Here is a 16928-nt window from a genome sequence, read left to right as displayed (position 1 = left end):
GATATAACAGGGATGCAAATGCTTCAGGTAATTTGGTCTCAAGTAGCACATTGGAAAAGAAAATTGAAGATCTTGAAAAGGTATGAATTATAAATTATTTAAGGTTCATAAAATTAATATATCGTTTGGATTCCATTTTTACTTTCATAGCAGAGAGAGAAAATAAATTGAAATGTGTAGAGGAGAGACAGTGCCAAAAAAGGAAAAGAATGAGGTCAGTAATTGAAGATATCATTAGTATTAATTGGCATCTCCATATATAGTCAAATATTAGCTTCAAATCACTCTCTTAAGTTTTTTAGGTGCGTTATGATAAGCTAGACATTTTCTGATTCCCTTAGTACTTTCCAGCTCTGTTGATGTTAAAACTTTTAAAAATAGAGCTAATAATTGTATTCCTTAATTTAATGGATACTCCTATTCTGCCAAGTGTTATCTCTAATGTATTAAAAATAGTGTTTGCTTTTGAAGTGGTTAGAAGTCTGTGCTGACAGTATGTACTACTGTGTGTTTATTGTATTATCTGTAGAGACGGTCATTTGTAGACTTTCTTTTGGGCTCTGAATTAAAGCCTAGAACCATCTTTTGTTTTTGAAACAATTTTAAGAGTGATCTTTTTTAGTGGTATCTTTGAGAACAACTCAAATGAATATTGGCATAAATTTATTTACCATAGGGTCTCAGGTTTGATCTGTAGACATTCAGCCTCTCAAATTGATAATGGTACTGAATTTCTGATTATTGAAAATATGTGTTGTTTTGCTGAATTAAAATCATTTCCTGTGATAAAAAGATTGTTTTCAGTAGAGATTTAATTTTAAAAGTTGTGTCTTTCTATAACACTATGATTATTTTTAGTTCATATTTGATGTTTCATACTAGTTTCTATGGGTATAAATTAAAAACTTTAAGCAATATATAGTTCAGTAGGTTTCCAGGGTATTCCTCAGAGGCTTTTAAAGTTCCATAAGAGTTCGGATTGACTTGCTAGTAGTTGGCAGCAGTTGATTTAGGGAGTCCAGCTGGCTGCTTTCTGTGAGGGTTAGTAGGAAAGAAGCAAAATTCTGGGCAGTACTTTTTTTAGTTCTGCTTCTCTTTTGACCCCAAGGTGGCTGACCCAGCCTAAGGCCCTGAATTCTAAATAAGATATTTTTTGAAATAAGTATTGCATAGTTTTTTAAAAAAAGCTTAAAATCCAGTAATTTAATTCATTTCCTTCATTTTATTCATTGTCAGTTAACTAGCAGAGCCAGAAGTAAAATTGAAGATCATTTCTGTTTAGAATTTTCCATAGAGCCATTTCCTCTTCTTTAAAAAATTATTTTGAAAATTAATTTTTTTAAAATTAAAGTCGACATTCTATATTATATTAGTTTCAGGTGTACAACAAAGTGACTTCCTTAAACTTTGTATTTTTAATAAAAAATTGAATTTTCTCTAATATGATATTATCTATTAAATATTTCATTACTAATGGTGGTGATAAGCTAAAGAGGGTAAGGCATTGAATATTAGTATTTGTTAAACACTTGTGTAAAGATTTAATCAGAAACATACCTTACAACTCCTGTATTCCTCTCATTCTTGTTTTTTTGTGGATTTTTTTGCTGGGATGGGTTCCTCCTTTCCACATCAAGTCACATGAGAAATTCAGTGGAAATCTTCATATATCTAAAGCACTTCATGTTATCACGGTAACAATGAGAAGTTTAGTAGTAGATGCTCTCTTCAGGTGGGACATATCCATCTAAAATTGTTCTCAGAACTTGCTCTAATTTACAAATTAATGTATACCACTTAAGACTATAAACAACCAATTACTTTCCAGTTAATAAACTTTGTAATTATATCTACCAGGAAGTATTAAGAGAAAGGCAAGAAAACTTAAGACTTGTGAGACTAATGCAAGATAAAGAGGAAATGATCGGGAAACTGAAAGAAGAAATCGATTTGTTAAATAGAGTGAGTATTTACACATTTCAGTTTCACGGTTTCCTTTTTTTCTGGCAATTGGATGAAAATACATAAAGGTGAAGGAATTATTTAATTTCATTATTGAGTTCATTTTGTAAATGAGATAGTAATTTGTGGTAGTAAGAACCATCATTTCATTCTGTAAACTGATTTCCTCTGGCCAATTGTTGATTGTATTCACTTAATATTCTTTTGGGGATGGACTGAAGAATGGATTTGTTCTGTGTTTTGTTAGAGTCTGGAGGTGCAGTTTGGCCACCTCCACACATGAATGGTCATTCGCAAAGAGTTGCCTCAGTGAAGAACTACAGTTGCTACTTTCTTGCTGTAGGAAACTCCAGATGTCTTTGTGTGTATTTTCACCATCTTTTCTTCTTCAATTATATGTATGCACCGCCAGCTTTAGCTTTAGACTTACCTCAAAGTCTCTCTTAAGATTATTTGTAGCTCTTGTTTGCTTTTAGCTCTAAAATTTACTTTCTGCTTAAGAATCAGGTATTAATGCTAGACCATACTTAGGTACTTGTGATGAGAAAAGATTCCATAGTTTTGATTTTTATAAGACTTTAGATAAGATAGAGGAAATTCAGGAAAAAAAAAAGGAATAGATTCTTAGTCCAATATTAATTATGGAAGAAGAGAAAATAGAGAGGCTTCATTATGTGCAGAATAATAAAGCTCTGAGGCATTAACTGCAAGTTACAGATGAGGACACTGAAACTCAGTGTTTAACTTGCTCAAAATCATACATAGTAATGACACAGTAATCAGCTGAGCCAGTATTTGACCCTAGGTATTTGAGAATCCTAATTCTAAGTAAGCTCTTCCATTCTTGGACACTGCCTTTCATCTTGGTTCAGAACATAGGTATTCTCTATTGGTTCTGGACTAATACAGTAAAATCTGCAAATATTTTTGATGTCGATGATGTATTAGCACTGCCTTTAATACTGTATGTATTAAAGAGAATAATAAATCACCTGCGCTTACAGAGCTTATATTCTAGCAATGATATATGAATGTATTTTATCATTTAATTCTAAATCTTAGGTAAGTCTCAGTTGTAGTAATTTTAGGAATCTTGCATCTTTATTGTTGTTTCAACAGATTAGTTTTTCAGTGTCATTCATTTAGTTTGTGAGTAAATGCAGATTCTGTTTTTGTACATTTTTAAGTCATTTACATAATTGTCTAAAGACAGTATACTAAACTTATCAGAACGCTGCTATCCCAAAGCACACTTGCTCCAAGTTTTGGTATTTTAAATTGTGAGGATACATCTGTAAATGTCTGCTTTTCCAACCACCAGTAAATAGTCTGCCTTATAATGTTTCTTCTAACTAAAACATTGTCTTTGTATTTACCAAATGGTTGTATGTATGGCACTGGGATTAGTATAGGGAACATAAAGCTAGAATCACATAACTTTAAAGCTAGAGGGTGATTACCTAGTTTAGTGGCTTTCAGTATTTTTTTTAAGCTCTAAAACGTTTTCCTCAAACAAAATGTCATAGAGAAGCTTAACATATAAATTGAACCAGATCAATTTTGTATACCCCAGATCTTTTTTCTGTATGCCTCAGTTCTATCACCTCCTCTGCTTCTTACCCCACAATATATACAGACTTATAAAAAATCATACAAGGTGGTAGGAGTTTATTCAGAACTTAATACCTGGGTCTTTTTGATGCATAATTTGACACATGGTCGCAATCCAAGGCCCTGAATCCGCCTATATATTTTGTTTAGCTCTCAATTTTGGGGAAAGGAGGATTTGTTTTTAAATAAAAATTAAGTTATTTATAATGATTAAAAATTGGAAGATTCATAATTAAAGAAATTTGATTTCTGGCTTCTTGAAAAACTGAAAGATCTGGCAAGATTTGGCTCATATTATGATAACAATGTGAAGTTGAGTAGTGGATGCTCCCTTTAAGTGGGACATATTCCATCTAAAGTTGTCTTCACAACTTGCTCTCATTTCCAGATTAATTGCTTGTATGAATTTTCTTCAAATGTGTATTTTTGAAGTGTTTTTAATCATCTCCAAAATATTTTAAAGTATTTTAAAAACTCACTTTTTTTGTGTTTGTTTCCTTAAGGACCTAGATGACATAGAAGATGAAAATGAACAACTAAAGCAGGAGAATAAAACTCTTTTGAAAGTTGTTGGGCAGCTAACAAGGTAGAAGATTCAAGGCTCAGTGTGGAAAAAAATATTTTAAAACTACTGATTGAATGTTATGGCTAATGCTAGGACAATATTCCTATGCTGCAATGCATTAAATATGTATATTTATTTCTAGAAAACAGTGGATGTTTATTTTCAAAATATTTCTTTTTCATATTTTAAAAAAGTACCTTTTCACAAATAACATCTTCCAGCTGTTAAAATGATAGGTTATGCCTCTTTTGGTTTTGTGTGGTATTCAGATAATATATGGTTTAAAGTCACAACTATTTGAATATATTTTATCTATGGTAGTGCATTTTCTCCCTAAAGGAATATACATAGTCTTTGTTTACATGAATTCAAATACTTTTGGAGAGTTACCTGATGTGTGTAACCTTTTATGTGTTGATGATTTACTCATAAAAGTCTTTGTCTACTGTCATTTGTTCTTTCAATTCATTCTAAGCAATTTAGAGTAATATAGAGTCACACTATTTTGTATAAGGTCATCTTTAAAAAGGAAAGCTATTATAAAAAGTCACTTAATATCATGTGCTAGTTGGCTAACTAAAATTTAAGACAATACTTGAATTGTGCTATAGTAAATTAAACTGTACTATTTTGTATTTGAATATTGAAAAAAATTTTAAATCACTTTAACTTCTTAAAAACATACAGTTGTAATTTTAATGTAAAACTTCTTATGTAGGTACTACTTTTTTTTAATTAGTCCAAGGTGTATAAGTGAACATGGGATATTTAAAATGTTGTTTATTCATCAAGCCTTGAGAATGTATACAATTTCAGTGTATAAGAAAAAAATTCATATTTTTAATTATGCATTAAAATAAAAACCAAAATATTTATCCAACTTAAAACATTTATACTTACATTACAAAAGAGTACAAAACAAATAGTGCTGAAATACTTTGCATAATTCCTAATTTAGAGAATAACACTGACACTGTTGTTCTCATATGACAGAATTATTGCCCTACCTCAAATTTAAGGGATTTTCTTCCTAACATTGGATTTTTAAAAACACAGTTATTTTGAAGAATTATACAAATTTTCTTTTTCTGTTAACTATCAGTAGTGTTTAGAATTGTTTTATATTATGTGTCATGTTGAGTACGTAAACTCCCTCCTTTAAAATACATTAACATTAAAAAATGTCGGCCTTATAATTAAATCTCAAACGATATACTGATATGCTTTTATCCAATTAATGTACGAAAGTGGCTTGAACATAGCATAGTAATCCATTTGGGGAACTTCACTGTTTATTTTTCCTTCACTTGCCAAGCCCCTTCATTACTCACTATTAGAAAAATAAGGAAGGTGAGACAATTGGAAAAAATGGAGAATAAATGATAAAAATCAGATGTTGAATTCTGAAACTCTCTGCGATTATCTAGATTGCTCCCCACCCCTCTCACCACTTTCTACTTTAGAGGTTTCAACTTTGGCCGATCTGAGAATCACCTGGGTTGCTTAAAAAGAATTTCCTGGCTATCGTGTCTAGATAGGTTTAGGTTGAGACCCTGGACAAATTGTTAAAGCTCACCACCTGATGATACTAATTATAACCTAGGTTTGGAAACAGTTACTGTTGCCTCTTTCCTTCTGTACTTTTCATTGTAGACTCTGGAATTAACATAATTTTAGCTACCAGTGTTTTTTCCCCCCTTTTAGTTTATTTAATAATTAACTTGGTCTCTGAGGAGACACACACACACGTATACACATTTACCAAAAAGTTCAGTGTTAGATTACCAAACTTGACAAATTTGCAGAATGACAGCATAAAGGCATCCTTTTTGACACTATTACTCAGCATGGGAACGGTGATCCACTACCCACATGTCAAAGTGGTTTGCCAGGCTCAGTCACCGCCTTTGGCTGTGAGGTACTCATCTCCCTTTAGTTATTCTTAGGTATGTGGCAGAAATACTGGTATTGCCTAGTTTCCCATCTATACTTTGGATATTGTGAAAATGCTGTCAGTATCCAGCCTTAAAATAAATTAGTGTATTGGTTTTTTAGTAAAAAAAAAAAAAAGTGTTTTGAATTTTCTATTCCATATGTAAGTAAAGGAATATTCCATTTCCTTTTTTAGAATCATTCTAGTTATTAATACTTTTAAAGACTAGTTTTTAAAGACTTAGCTGTTTTAAATGTTTTTCTTGCCTTTAGTTTATCAGGAACATTTCCAACAGTGATCTTTTACATAATGGTACCAAGTGCAAATACAGCGCCTGACAGCTTAGGCAAAGCTTTCACATGCAGTTCTTCCATCCTTAAATACATATTTTTGTCACATATACAGTTTTACACTGAATATTAAATAAAATAGGATTGCTATAATATCCCTTTAAAATTTATAAAAAAATGATATTTTTAAAAGGTAACTTAAATGTATATGCACTACCTTAGAAAACTTGGCTATTGTCAGCAAAGTGCTAGTATTCGTAAAATTATTAGTCCCATTCGCAAATAATATTTCTTATATTTCCTGGAAATTTATGGCATAATAAAGTGTATCCAAAGTTCTAATGTGTTTATGATATTATTTTCAAAACAATCAGGTTATTAACTTTAAAATGCACGACTTACCTCCCTGATTTCTGACATGCATTAACTTGTGAATTACTGAAGTAATCTCTATTTCATTTTTCTAGAATTGTTATTGTATTGTACTACAGTTACCTTTGGAGAGGAAAAGGAAGGCTTCAGAGTGTGTATTTCTAAAAGAATTTACTAAATGTAGTAGATTAGCAACGTCACACTTGTTGAAGTAGTTTAAAAGATAGAAAATTAAGTAAAATTAAATTACGGGCAGATCTATGAAACAATGTATTTTGTTAATAACTTTTTAATTGTGGTAGAAGCAATGTATTCTTAAGGTCAAAAACCTACCTCAATTACAGTTTTTATGTTTTCTGGATTAATCTGGATTTTTATAATTAGAAATTAAAATGTAAGATTTTGCATCCACTAATACTTGGTTGAATATAATGTGAGTCAGTGTATTAGATGTGTCCGTATGTTCAATACTGTAAGACAAAATAGAAAAGACCTTGGGTTTGATCATTGATTTGATGTCCTAGACAATATTTCACACGTCCATTGCTAGTCATCTTTCATCTTTTTGTAGTGTTATGATCTCGAGTCAGTGCCTAGTAAATTCCATGCATTATTGGCACTTAATAACTATTCATGCTTTTGTTAATAATCTCTTACAAGATTCAGGCATATATTTTCATTTTATAAGAAACCAAATACACCAGATTAAGTGAGTGGAAAGAACTAGCATTTAGGAATCTGAACTTTAAAATATGTTATAGTCAGTGCGGAACATTCTGTTATTATTTGAACCATTCCTAATATGTAACAATAAACTTCTTTTGCATTGGAACTATGCATGCCCTCATAAAGGACATCCCATCAACTAGGATTCCAGTTTATATTACTTATGCTAGAAGTAGGAGCACTTTTCTTTTGTCATTCTATTAAACTGAAAGCATACTGATAGACAATGAACATTTTGCATATCAGGTGCCTCAACAAAGGCACTTCCCTCTGCTGATAAGTTTCCCAGTGTAGAAGTTGGTTGTTTCATTCTCAGTGTAAAGACTTCAACCATTACCCAAGACATCCTGAGCCCACATTTTTTTTATTTTACTCAGCTAGAATCTCATAGCATATTAAAGTCACATTCCTGTTCCCAAAATAATTATGTGAGTATAGGAGAGCAATATGGATGAGAGGGTTACATTAAATTTTCATACCTGTTCTTTTAGCAATATTTATTAGTCAATTGAGTATATAATTATAGATATTACAGAAGTTTTAAAACAATGGACATGGGCCAGCCCTTTCTTCTAGCAGTGTACAATCTATGTAGTGTGAATCAGTAGTACAGAGTGCAATTTTAAGTAGCATTAACTGGTTTAATCTGAATAATTCATTCAAAAGTATTTTTTTTCTTTTTGTATTATTCAGTCACTGACTTTTAGGTCTAGTTAATAGGTGGTACCATTTAATTTGCTGCACTATTTACTGAATGGTAGCGTGAAAGATTTAGTGCATATTGGGAAATATCTTACCATATTTCTTTTAATTACAAATTATAAAAACATTTTAAAGGAATTTATAGCAGTAATGAAGCAAAAAGAATTCAATGTATATCAGATACACCAAACTGTTGATGTGATTTTCTTAGTTTTTATATACTATTGATTACTGGTTTATTTTAGTTATTTAAGTCTAAACAGTTCACATTTGGGCAGTCACTTTGATGATAAGAATATTAGTGATGATCACTTGATGGACATGTATTACGTGCCTGTTTTGTTTATTTTGTTTTGTTTCCTCTCTGGGTACCTAATATATATATTTTTTATTGGTGAACTTGTTTCTCAAAAGATTTGCTATGCTAATTCAGGGCTTATTATTTTTTCCTTCTAAATTTAAGTATCAGATAGCTGCTGCTTCCAGCCAAGACCACATGAAAGCTAAAATATACTGTTGAAAAATCAGTTAATTCAGGTAATCTAAATATTTGTAGAAAAACATCTGGATAATTTATTGATCACATTAGTATTGTGTAGACAGCTTTCCTAATTCCCATTGTATAGGTTTTCATTGTGGATTAGTAAACTTGATTCACTTTTAATATACTTTGCATGTAAAATAATATTCGGTAAAAAGTAAATTTTCATTTATTTTTAACACTGTTTAATTATTTCCTTCCTGTACTATTAGTAAAATCTTGACCATGAGATTTACTTTTGAAGTTAAAGGATAATGCTAATATTCTAATTAACTTATGTGCCTCTTATTGAAAGTGTGTAGTACTTTAAAATCTTTAGTATATTATTTTAGAAGAGATAATGGTTTAAAAAACAAAAATAGGGTTGAGCAAACCTGAATATATTAATGGTGAGGCTTCTTGAATTAACGATAGATGTGCATATGTTCATCCTGACTGAAAATTTTAATTGTCTCTTTGTTTTAAAAGTATACGAGTAATTTCTTAATTCAAAATTATAACCTATCAACCAAATCTGATGGTGTTCAAAGAATTTCAGGTCCTTCATAGTTTGAAAAAGATAAGTAGGGGTCTGGGAATGTAAAACTCCAATCTTTGTTTTTTTTAGTAAATGGTTTACATAACCTTTTGCTAATGTGTCATTCTTCATACACCTGCGCAAGCTAATCAGTCTTCTTTACTTCTAGAACTCTAAATTAATCTTTCCAGTAATGTCATACATGTCTAACAAGTGAATAAGCATCCTTCAGTCAGACTATTTAGATAATGTCTCAAGTCCTTATTTAAGAACATACTCCATTATTGGAGCAAGCCTACTGAAAAAATATGCAAGGTCTCTTGAAACTGGAGCCAGTTGTCTTAAGACTTCATCAAATCTCTTTTTTTCTTATTCTCAGTTCACTCTGTGCACACAATTCTATCAGTAGCTGTAAAACCCACATATTTTCTTAATCTCATGGCTCTAATTTCTCTTCACCTCTATAAGAGGTTACATTTTATTCCTGGTCAACCTACTGGAAAGAATTTATGTAATGTTGGACCTTCATGTTAAAAAGATAGATAAAAAGATATAATATCTTATATTCCATTTTACTTTGATGTTTAACCAGATAAGATTAGAAAGGAAGCTAGAAAACAAAGCTTTCCTCTTAATACTGGACCAAATGCACAGTTTTTCTCTCTCAAAAAAATTCTGTGACTTAATAAAGATGTGTTTAATAAAAGAAAAAGCTCTCTTTTTCGTGTGAGATAGTTAAGCAATATAAAAAAAGTTAAGATGAGCCAGTTAGGAAAAGTAGATTGGACTTCGACTTATAGATGTGAAAAACAAAATAAGAGTTTTGACTGCTGTATATGTTTTTCACATTAAAGTGTGCAGAATTATTCAGTATAAATTATAGTCTTAACTCATATATGGTTAGTTGCTATCTCTGTTTAGTATAACATGGAACGTGAAATTTACAGTCTTTAGGGAAATACTTGTATTCCTTTAAAATGGGAACTATTTACTGTGATTAAACAAAGATTGATGATGTCATCAGTGAGCATTTTAGTTTTATAGAAGCAAATTAAGAAAAATTAGTAGAAAGGTATCTGATTTCTTTAATTATTCTTGTAGTACAAAAGTATAAACAAAGTTGTCAAAGGCACAGAAAATCCCATTTGAAGAACCTGCAAATCACTTTTGGTAAGAATACATTCATTTGATACAGTATTAAGAAAAGTTGGAAAATTTTTAGCCTTCCATAGCAGATTGAAAGTTTCATGTATGGATGATGCAGGACAATGGAGGACATCACTAAAGTAAAATTATGCCAGTAATTTTCATATTAGCTATATTAGCTATACTATTTAAAGTAAATCAGTGAAAATTGGGGTGAATAAATGGACATTTAAGAAAGCATATTGATGATCATGAGAGGCCTAAAAATGCCTCTTCTTGTAACACTTTTAAGATCGTTATACCTGAAGAGGTACAGCTGAGTTTAGTGACTCAGTTAACAATTGGAGCATAACTTTAATCTTAATTTAGTATGGCATAAAAACTTTTGATAATTATAATTCAGTGGCCATATATGCCAGGCATTGTGGTAAGTGCTTCAGATATTTTTGTTTGATTCTTTAAAACTTACGTAAGGTACAGATTGGGAAGAGTAATTTACCCAAGGTCTTCAAAGCAACGCTTTCCGCCTTATGCTATGACATACTTTTATGACATGATCATTGTACTACTAAATATTTGCCATTGGTTCTCAGAATGTGGTCCCCATACCAGTAGATTTGGCTTCACTTAGAAACCGGTTAGAAATACAAATTCTTGGGCACCACCCAACACCTGAATGAGGTGAGGCCCAGCAATCTGTTTGAACAAGCCTTTCGAGTAATTCTGATGCAGGTCAAAGCTTGCAAATTTGCATTATGCATTTCTGTTTTTAAGCAAAGATCTTGGTCTTTATTTTTGGCTATTGTATAAATAATATAACATGAACTTGTTAAAAAATGTGATTTTGTTTCATTATTGCTTACATTGCAAAAAGATTGTATCAGGAAAAGCTTCAGCATGGATATTGGCAGTTTGACATAAACCAATTGTTTTAATATTATCTCTGGAACTCGGATTCTTAAAGTCCAAGATACTGTGGAATTAAATCTTTGTTTCTCGTTAAAGTTGATCTCTGTTATTGCCTGAAGGTTTTTGGAAACCATAACGCATTTTTGTGAAATTTTAAAACTTTATTGAAACAAATAAATGTACGTTTCTTCAGAGTTATAGTTTTGTTTTTGTTGTTTTTTTGCATGTATGGACTCTGTAGGGTGGTCCATGGAGATTAAATCTTCAAAATTCACTCTAAATTCAAAGTCAGTAACATTTTCCAACTAATTCAGTGAGGAGAAATTGACAATATTGCATTCCAGAGTAAAGAAGAAAAGTATTTTTTAAATCAGTTTGGGATCATTTTTTTTCTTATGATGAAATAAATAAGCTACCTTTAGAGAAGTTTTAGATTACAGAAGATCATACAGGGTAGCTTGAATAACCCACGCCCAGTTTCCCCTATTATTAATGTCTTACATTAGTATGGTGCATTTGTCACAATTAATGAATATCGATTCATTATTACGTCTATACTGGATTCAGATTTTTCCCTTGTGTCCTTTCTTTGTTCCACAATACAATTAAAGATACATTCAGTTGTCATGGTTCCTTACGCTCTTTTGAGTTAACAGTTTCTTAGACTTGTTTTTGATGACCATGACAGTTTTTAGGATTACTAGTCAGGTATTTTTTTACTTACTATGGACATTTTCATATATATACAACAGCAGAGAAAATAATTATCCATACCTTGCCAATCTCATCCCTTTAAAAAAAAACTTTTTGTTTTGCTTGGATGTTTTAAAATTAAATTTCAACCATTCTGTCATTTAACCTGTAAATACTTGAGTATATATCTCTAATAAGGACTTAAATAATAACCACATTATTATAATACTTAATAAATTTAATGCTAATTTCTTAATCTATTTAGGTTCTAAGAGGCAAGCCTGCAAGAGATTTATTGAGAGAAAACACCTGTGAGGGAAAATGGGGCAGGAGCCTAGGGGAGGTTGGGAGACCTCAGTACAGGTCTGACTGATATGAAGGAGAGAGGGAAGGAGGATAATTGAGCAGGAAGTCTTAATCCACAGTGCAATTCAAAGAATGTTTTAGCAAGGCTGTAAAAGGCTGTAAAGGTGCTGGTTCTCCAAGTAGACCTACATCTTGCAGGAATGGGCTTGCCTTTGTATTCTTGCTCTGCTCCTTTGTTGGCAGGAAGCAGCCAGTTGGAAGCAGGGCCTCGACACCATGGTGGATTCAGACCACAGCAGCTGGAACTATCCAATTAAATGACACTGGAAAGGCTCATTTTCATGGCTACCACATCATATAATACTTTGCTCATACTTACCCCCAGATACCTCAAAAATGTCTTCTTACTGTTAGTTTATTTAAATGAAGATCCAAGTGAGAGCCATCCATTACATTTGGTTAATATGTCTCTTTAAGTCTTTTTAACCTATAAATCACACACGCCCCTAATTTTTATGCCATTTTTCAAATGGAAGAAATTAGATTATTTGCTCTGTAAAATTTTCTACATTTTGTATTTGATTTGATTGCATCTACCCCCTATTTTCTGTAAACTGTTAATTAGACATAGAGGTTTTATTAGATTCAATATTTCATAGATGGTATATACTTCCAGTTGAATCACATCAGAAGGTGCATAGTGTCTGGTTTTCTGACTTTTAATGTTCAGATTGATTAAGAGGTTCAGATGCTATTGGCTTGATTACTATTTTAAAGTTCCCCATCAGCATTTTATGTAATAGTTTTAACAAACATTGATAATTATTGCCCAGATCCAGCATATAATTAGGTATTCATTGCAAACTGAATTCTGCTTACATTAGTAGTTGGAATTCTTTAAAGAGAAACTTTTCTTCATCAATTACTTGGTTTCCCTAAAATAAGAAAGATAAGATCATGTTGATTCTTTCCCTTTACCAATTTTACAATAATGGGCCAGAGCCTAAGCAACCTCCAAAGCTATGTATATTTTTATGTATTGTATTTGTTTTAATCTATTGCAGTCATTTTTTTATGTCCAGATCGTCTCAGGTTTGGCCAGTGGACACACCTTCCAAGTTAGCTCTTGTGCCCTTTTGGTTATCAATAGCTTTCTTGTTTTCTGGCGTAAGGTGTTCCAGTCTCATCCAGTACATTTTCTTTTTAGGACTTGGAATCAAGAGCTACTTTTTTTTTTTTTGGTAGAAAAAGCCTTGACAAATTATCAGATGCTATAAAAACCAGAGGGCATTAATAGCGTTCTTCTTAACTTTAAAAGCTCTAAGGACATTGAAACATTTCCAACTCGTACTTTCACTGGAAAATTTTAAGATGACAGAAATCTGCTTATTTCTTTGTCATTTCTCATTTGTTTTCTCCCTTGTTTTCTGTGCAAATTGTCAGCAGAGCTTAGATATCTTGAATTTCTTTTGAAAATTTAAATCTATTCATGCCTGTTGAGAACCTCAACAGGCATGAATAGATTTGATTATAAGTCAAGATTTTTTTTGAGTAGTTAAATCACTTTAAAGTGTTAAAAATTAGAATTCCTGTAATAAAGTTAATTAAGCCAAATTCATAATAAAAAAATGTCCAAATTGTGGTCCCTTTCCCCTTCTTCAAAATATGATATAAATTCACAGTATGGCTTTTAATAGAAACTAGACACCTTCATCCTTAGTCACATCTGCAGAAGGGTCATCGTGAAGGTGCCAGCTCATTGGTTATTTTTCACAGCTGGTTCTGAGACAGTCCAGGGCTCTTAACAGTCCTGGTTGTGAGGAGAAGGAGGAGTGTTGGATGATGGCTAGAGGCAGGTCGTGAGGTTGCCCTGTGACTGACTGAACCGCCAAGAGTTCTTTCAGTGGTCAGAGTAAAGCCAGTTACTGGCAGCCATCACCTAGGGGGTCACCTGATAATTAATATTGGCAAAAACCTTTCCTCCACTGCCAATCCATCCAGAAAAAAATAATTCATTGTTTTCTTCCAGAATGTGCAAATTAGCTATCGTGTAGAAATCTTGCATTTTGCAACTTGCGTTGGTTCACAAATATATACTACTTTGTACTAGGCTCTATTCTAGGTGCTAGGGACATAGCAGTAAATGAAAAGACAAATCCTATCCTATGCTGTTTTATTCTTTGCTGCCCAATAAAAGAGTTGACATAGGGTTAGAGATTGGTAGCTTCTCAAGCTGTCCTTTGGACCTTTTGAAAAGATGAGAATTGAAATTCACTTATCTTTTGACAGTAGCCTCAAAACATGTCATGGGCTATATAGTTTGTGTTATAAAAATCATATTGATAGGTCTAATGTTTGGAAAAGACATTTATTCCCCTTGAGAAATTGGGAATGTTTGGAGATTTAAATATAAATTCATATTTTCATTAATTTGTTACATGAATTTTAATTTTGCCCTAAAATATGTCCTTAATGGCCATTTCTAGTAAGTCCTCAGTGAGGGATCAGGGCTCCACATTTTCTAGTACATTCTGATCATCTGAAATATTTGTGATTATTCAGTTTCCAAGCTTAATTTGATAATGGATTTCCAAGTATCTGTGTTCCTATAGCTCATAAGATTCCTAGTCAACCACAGTTAAATAATTTCTTCCTGTGTTTTTCTTCTGAGCTCTGCAATTGAGGCGGAATGGAACTAAGTACAGTGTGCTTTACAAGCTTTTGATATCTAGTTTCTTGAGTAGCACTCCTCTGGTGAAATCATCATCCATTTATTTTATTTTGTTTTTCTGTAATTGAGTGGTCAGGACACTTGATCCTTTTCCTGTGATTCTTGCCTAAAGATATATTTTGTTTGGTAAGAACATATGTGGGGGAATTAGATCCAGTTTTGAGGATTTACCCCTTATAAACTTAAGAGTAGCATTTAGCCTTTTTATACTTAGATTTTTAAAAACTCTTAAATATAAGTTTTAAGAGCTATTTCCCTTTCCCAGGATACTTGAGAAGGTTCTCTTACTTGGTCTCAAATGGGTTTATAACATCTTCCTGACTAACGTTTTAAAAGCTGACTATCTCTTTGCAGATGAGGAAATAAATAAGACAGAAGGGTGTTTTATTTGCTCTGAGGTCACATGGTGATATAATTGGAATCAGATATCCAGCTAGTACTGAAAATTGAGGTGTCTGACCATCAGTAAGATTAGTCTGCAACAGATTTCTTTAGAGAAGACAGTTAGGCCTTACAAAATACTATAAAACCATAAGATATAGGCAATTATAAAAGTTATTCTTTGAATGGAGGAAGAGTAGAAATTAACTTATCCTTGCCTCTTTAGAATATGATTTCAATTCTGTGTTACAAACAGTTGGAGACAGTGTTCCTTCTTTCCTTTCTTCCTCCATTTTTATTTATTTTTGCCTTCATTTTTATGAGTTTATTTGAGCTGAACTGATGAAGAGCGAGATCTCAAATGCTCCCAGCTGGATGCAGTGTTTCTTTAAGGGTGACAGTCCCTCTTCCCCTGCATCAGAATCCCGTGGTGTCCATAGGAATACTCAAAAGAAGCAGACTGACTCTGTTCCTAAAAAGCTTACAAATGGCTAAAGAAGAGGCAGAATGTACATAAGCAAAGTGGAGGGAGAGATTAATTCTTTTAAGGACAGAGGGAGACTCCCTGGGCCCTGGACTTTAAGGCAAGCTTTGAAGGAAGAGAAGAGGGAGAGTTGGTATCAGTCATAGTCAGGAATATTTAGAAAAATATATTCAACATCAGATGAGCCGTGGTAGAACACCCAAGGGCTACAAGGTCATTTATATACACACCACCTAATGAAGTGGTGGCTTCCTTGTTGGACCTACTCGAGCACTAGTTTCCGAGTTAGACTTACTTGAATTCAGATCCCAGCTGTACCAAGTATAAGCTGGGTGACCTTGGACAAGTTGCTTTATAATTTTGTCATTGGCAACAAAGACAAAATAGTTCCTAACTTAGTTGGGTCATTGTGGAGAATAAATGAGATAATGCATGTAAAATATGTGACATATGCCTGTTTATAGCTATGATGGGAGAAGAAATAAAATGAAGCACCTTTTATAGTATGATTTGTACCAATGAAGAGGTTGAGATTATAGTGGTTGTCTTTCCTGAAATTAAAAAAAGATGACTATCAGGAAGCTCTGTCTAAGTAATAGAAGTGCCACCTCATCCTACATTTCTGCTTCTCTAAGGCTGCTCTCCTTAGAAACCCAATTGAAGCAAGTCAGAAGTCTGTCCTAACGAAGAATGCAGCATGTGTTGATAAAAATGTAATCTCCATAGCCCCTGGTAAATTATAGCTGCTCAAGAAACTGAACAAAGTTTTGGGTAAAGAAAAACATCTTTTACAAAGAAGGAGCTTCTTGAGTTTACTTGAGAAGCTCCAAATATTTTCCCAGTAGGTCTCTGTTCCTCTCAAATCTCCAGGCGTAACCTGGGCCTGTTTTTCTATTAAGAAATGTCTCTGCCCGAACTCCTGAACAAATATATTCCAGGGCAGTATCATTAACCAGAGTGATATGGGAACTAAACAAACAGGGTGGATCAGCCTGAATTCATGAAGGCTGGCAACAAGTCAGTTTCTTTCTCCACTGCTCCATTTGTTTGTTCAGTGTA

The 16928-nt window shown here is 32.6% G+C and overlaps 1 protein-coding gene across 1 annotated transcript in view; it reads left to right on the top strand.

The window, feature by feature from the left end:
• PAWR (pro-apoptotic WT1 regulator) overlaps positions 1-11468 on the top strand; it is a 99932-nt gene extending 88464 nt beyond the window's left edge. Inside the window, 3 exon segments of the mRNA XM_015598415.1 lie at positions 1-80; positions 1858-1962; positions 4077-11468. The exon segment at positions 1-80 is cut by the window's left edge and continues 24 nt beyond it. Coding sequence (XP_015453901.1) covers positions 1-80; positions 1858-1962; positions 4077-4163 — 272 coding nt within the window. The 3' untranslated portion in view covers positions 4164-11468.
• Positions 11469-16928: the final 5460 nt, after the last annotated feature.

The sequence above is a fragment of the Pteropus alecto genome, unplaced genomic scaffold (genome assembly GCF_000325575.1).
Source record: "Pteropus alecto unplaced genomic scaffold, ASM32557v1 scaffold76, whole genome shotgun sequence".
Taxonomy (NCBI): Eukaryota; Metazoa; Chordata; class Mammalia; order Chiroptera; family Pteropodidae; genus Pteropus; species Pteropus alecto.
Note: the sequence above shows the minus strand (reverse complement) of the source record. Positions and strands in the feature narration are given on the sequence as shown.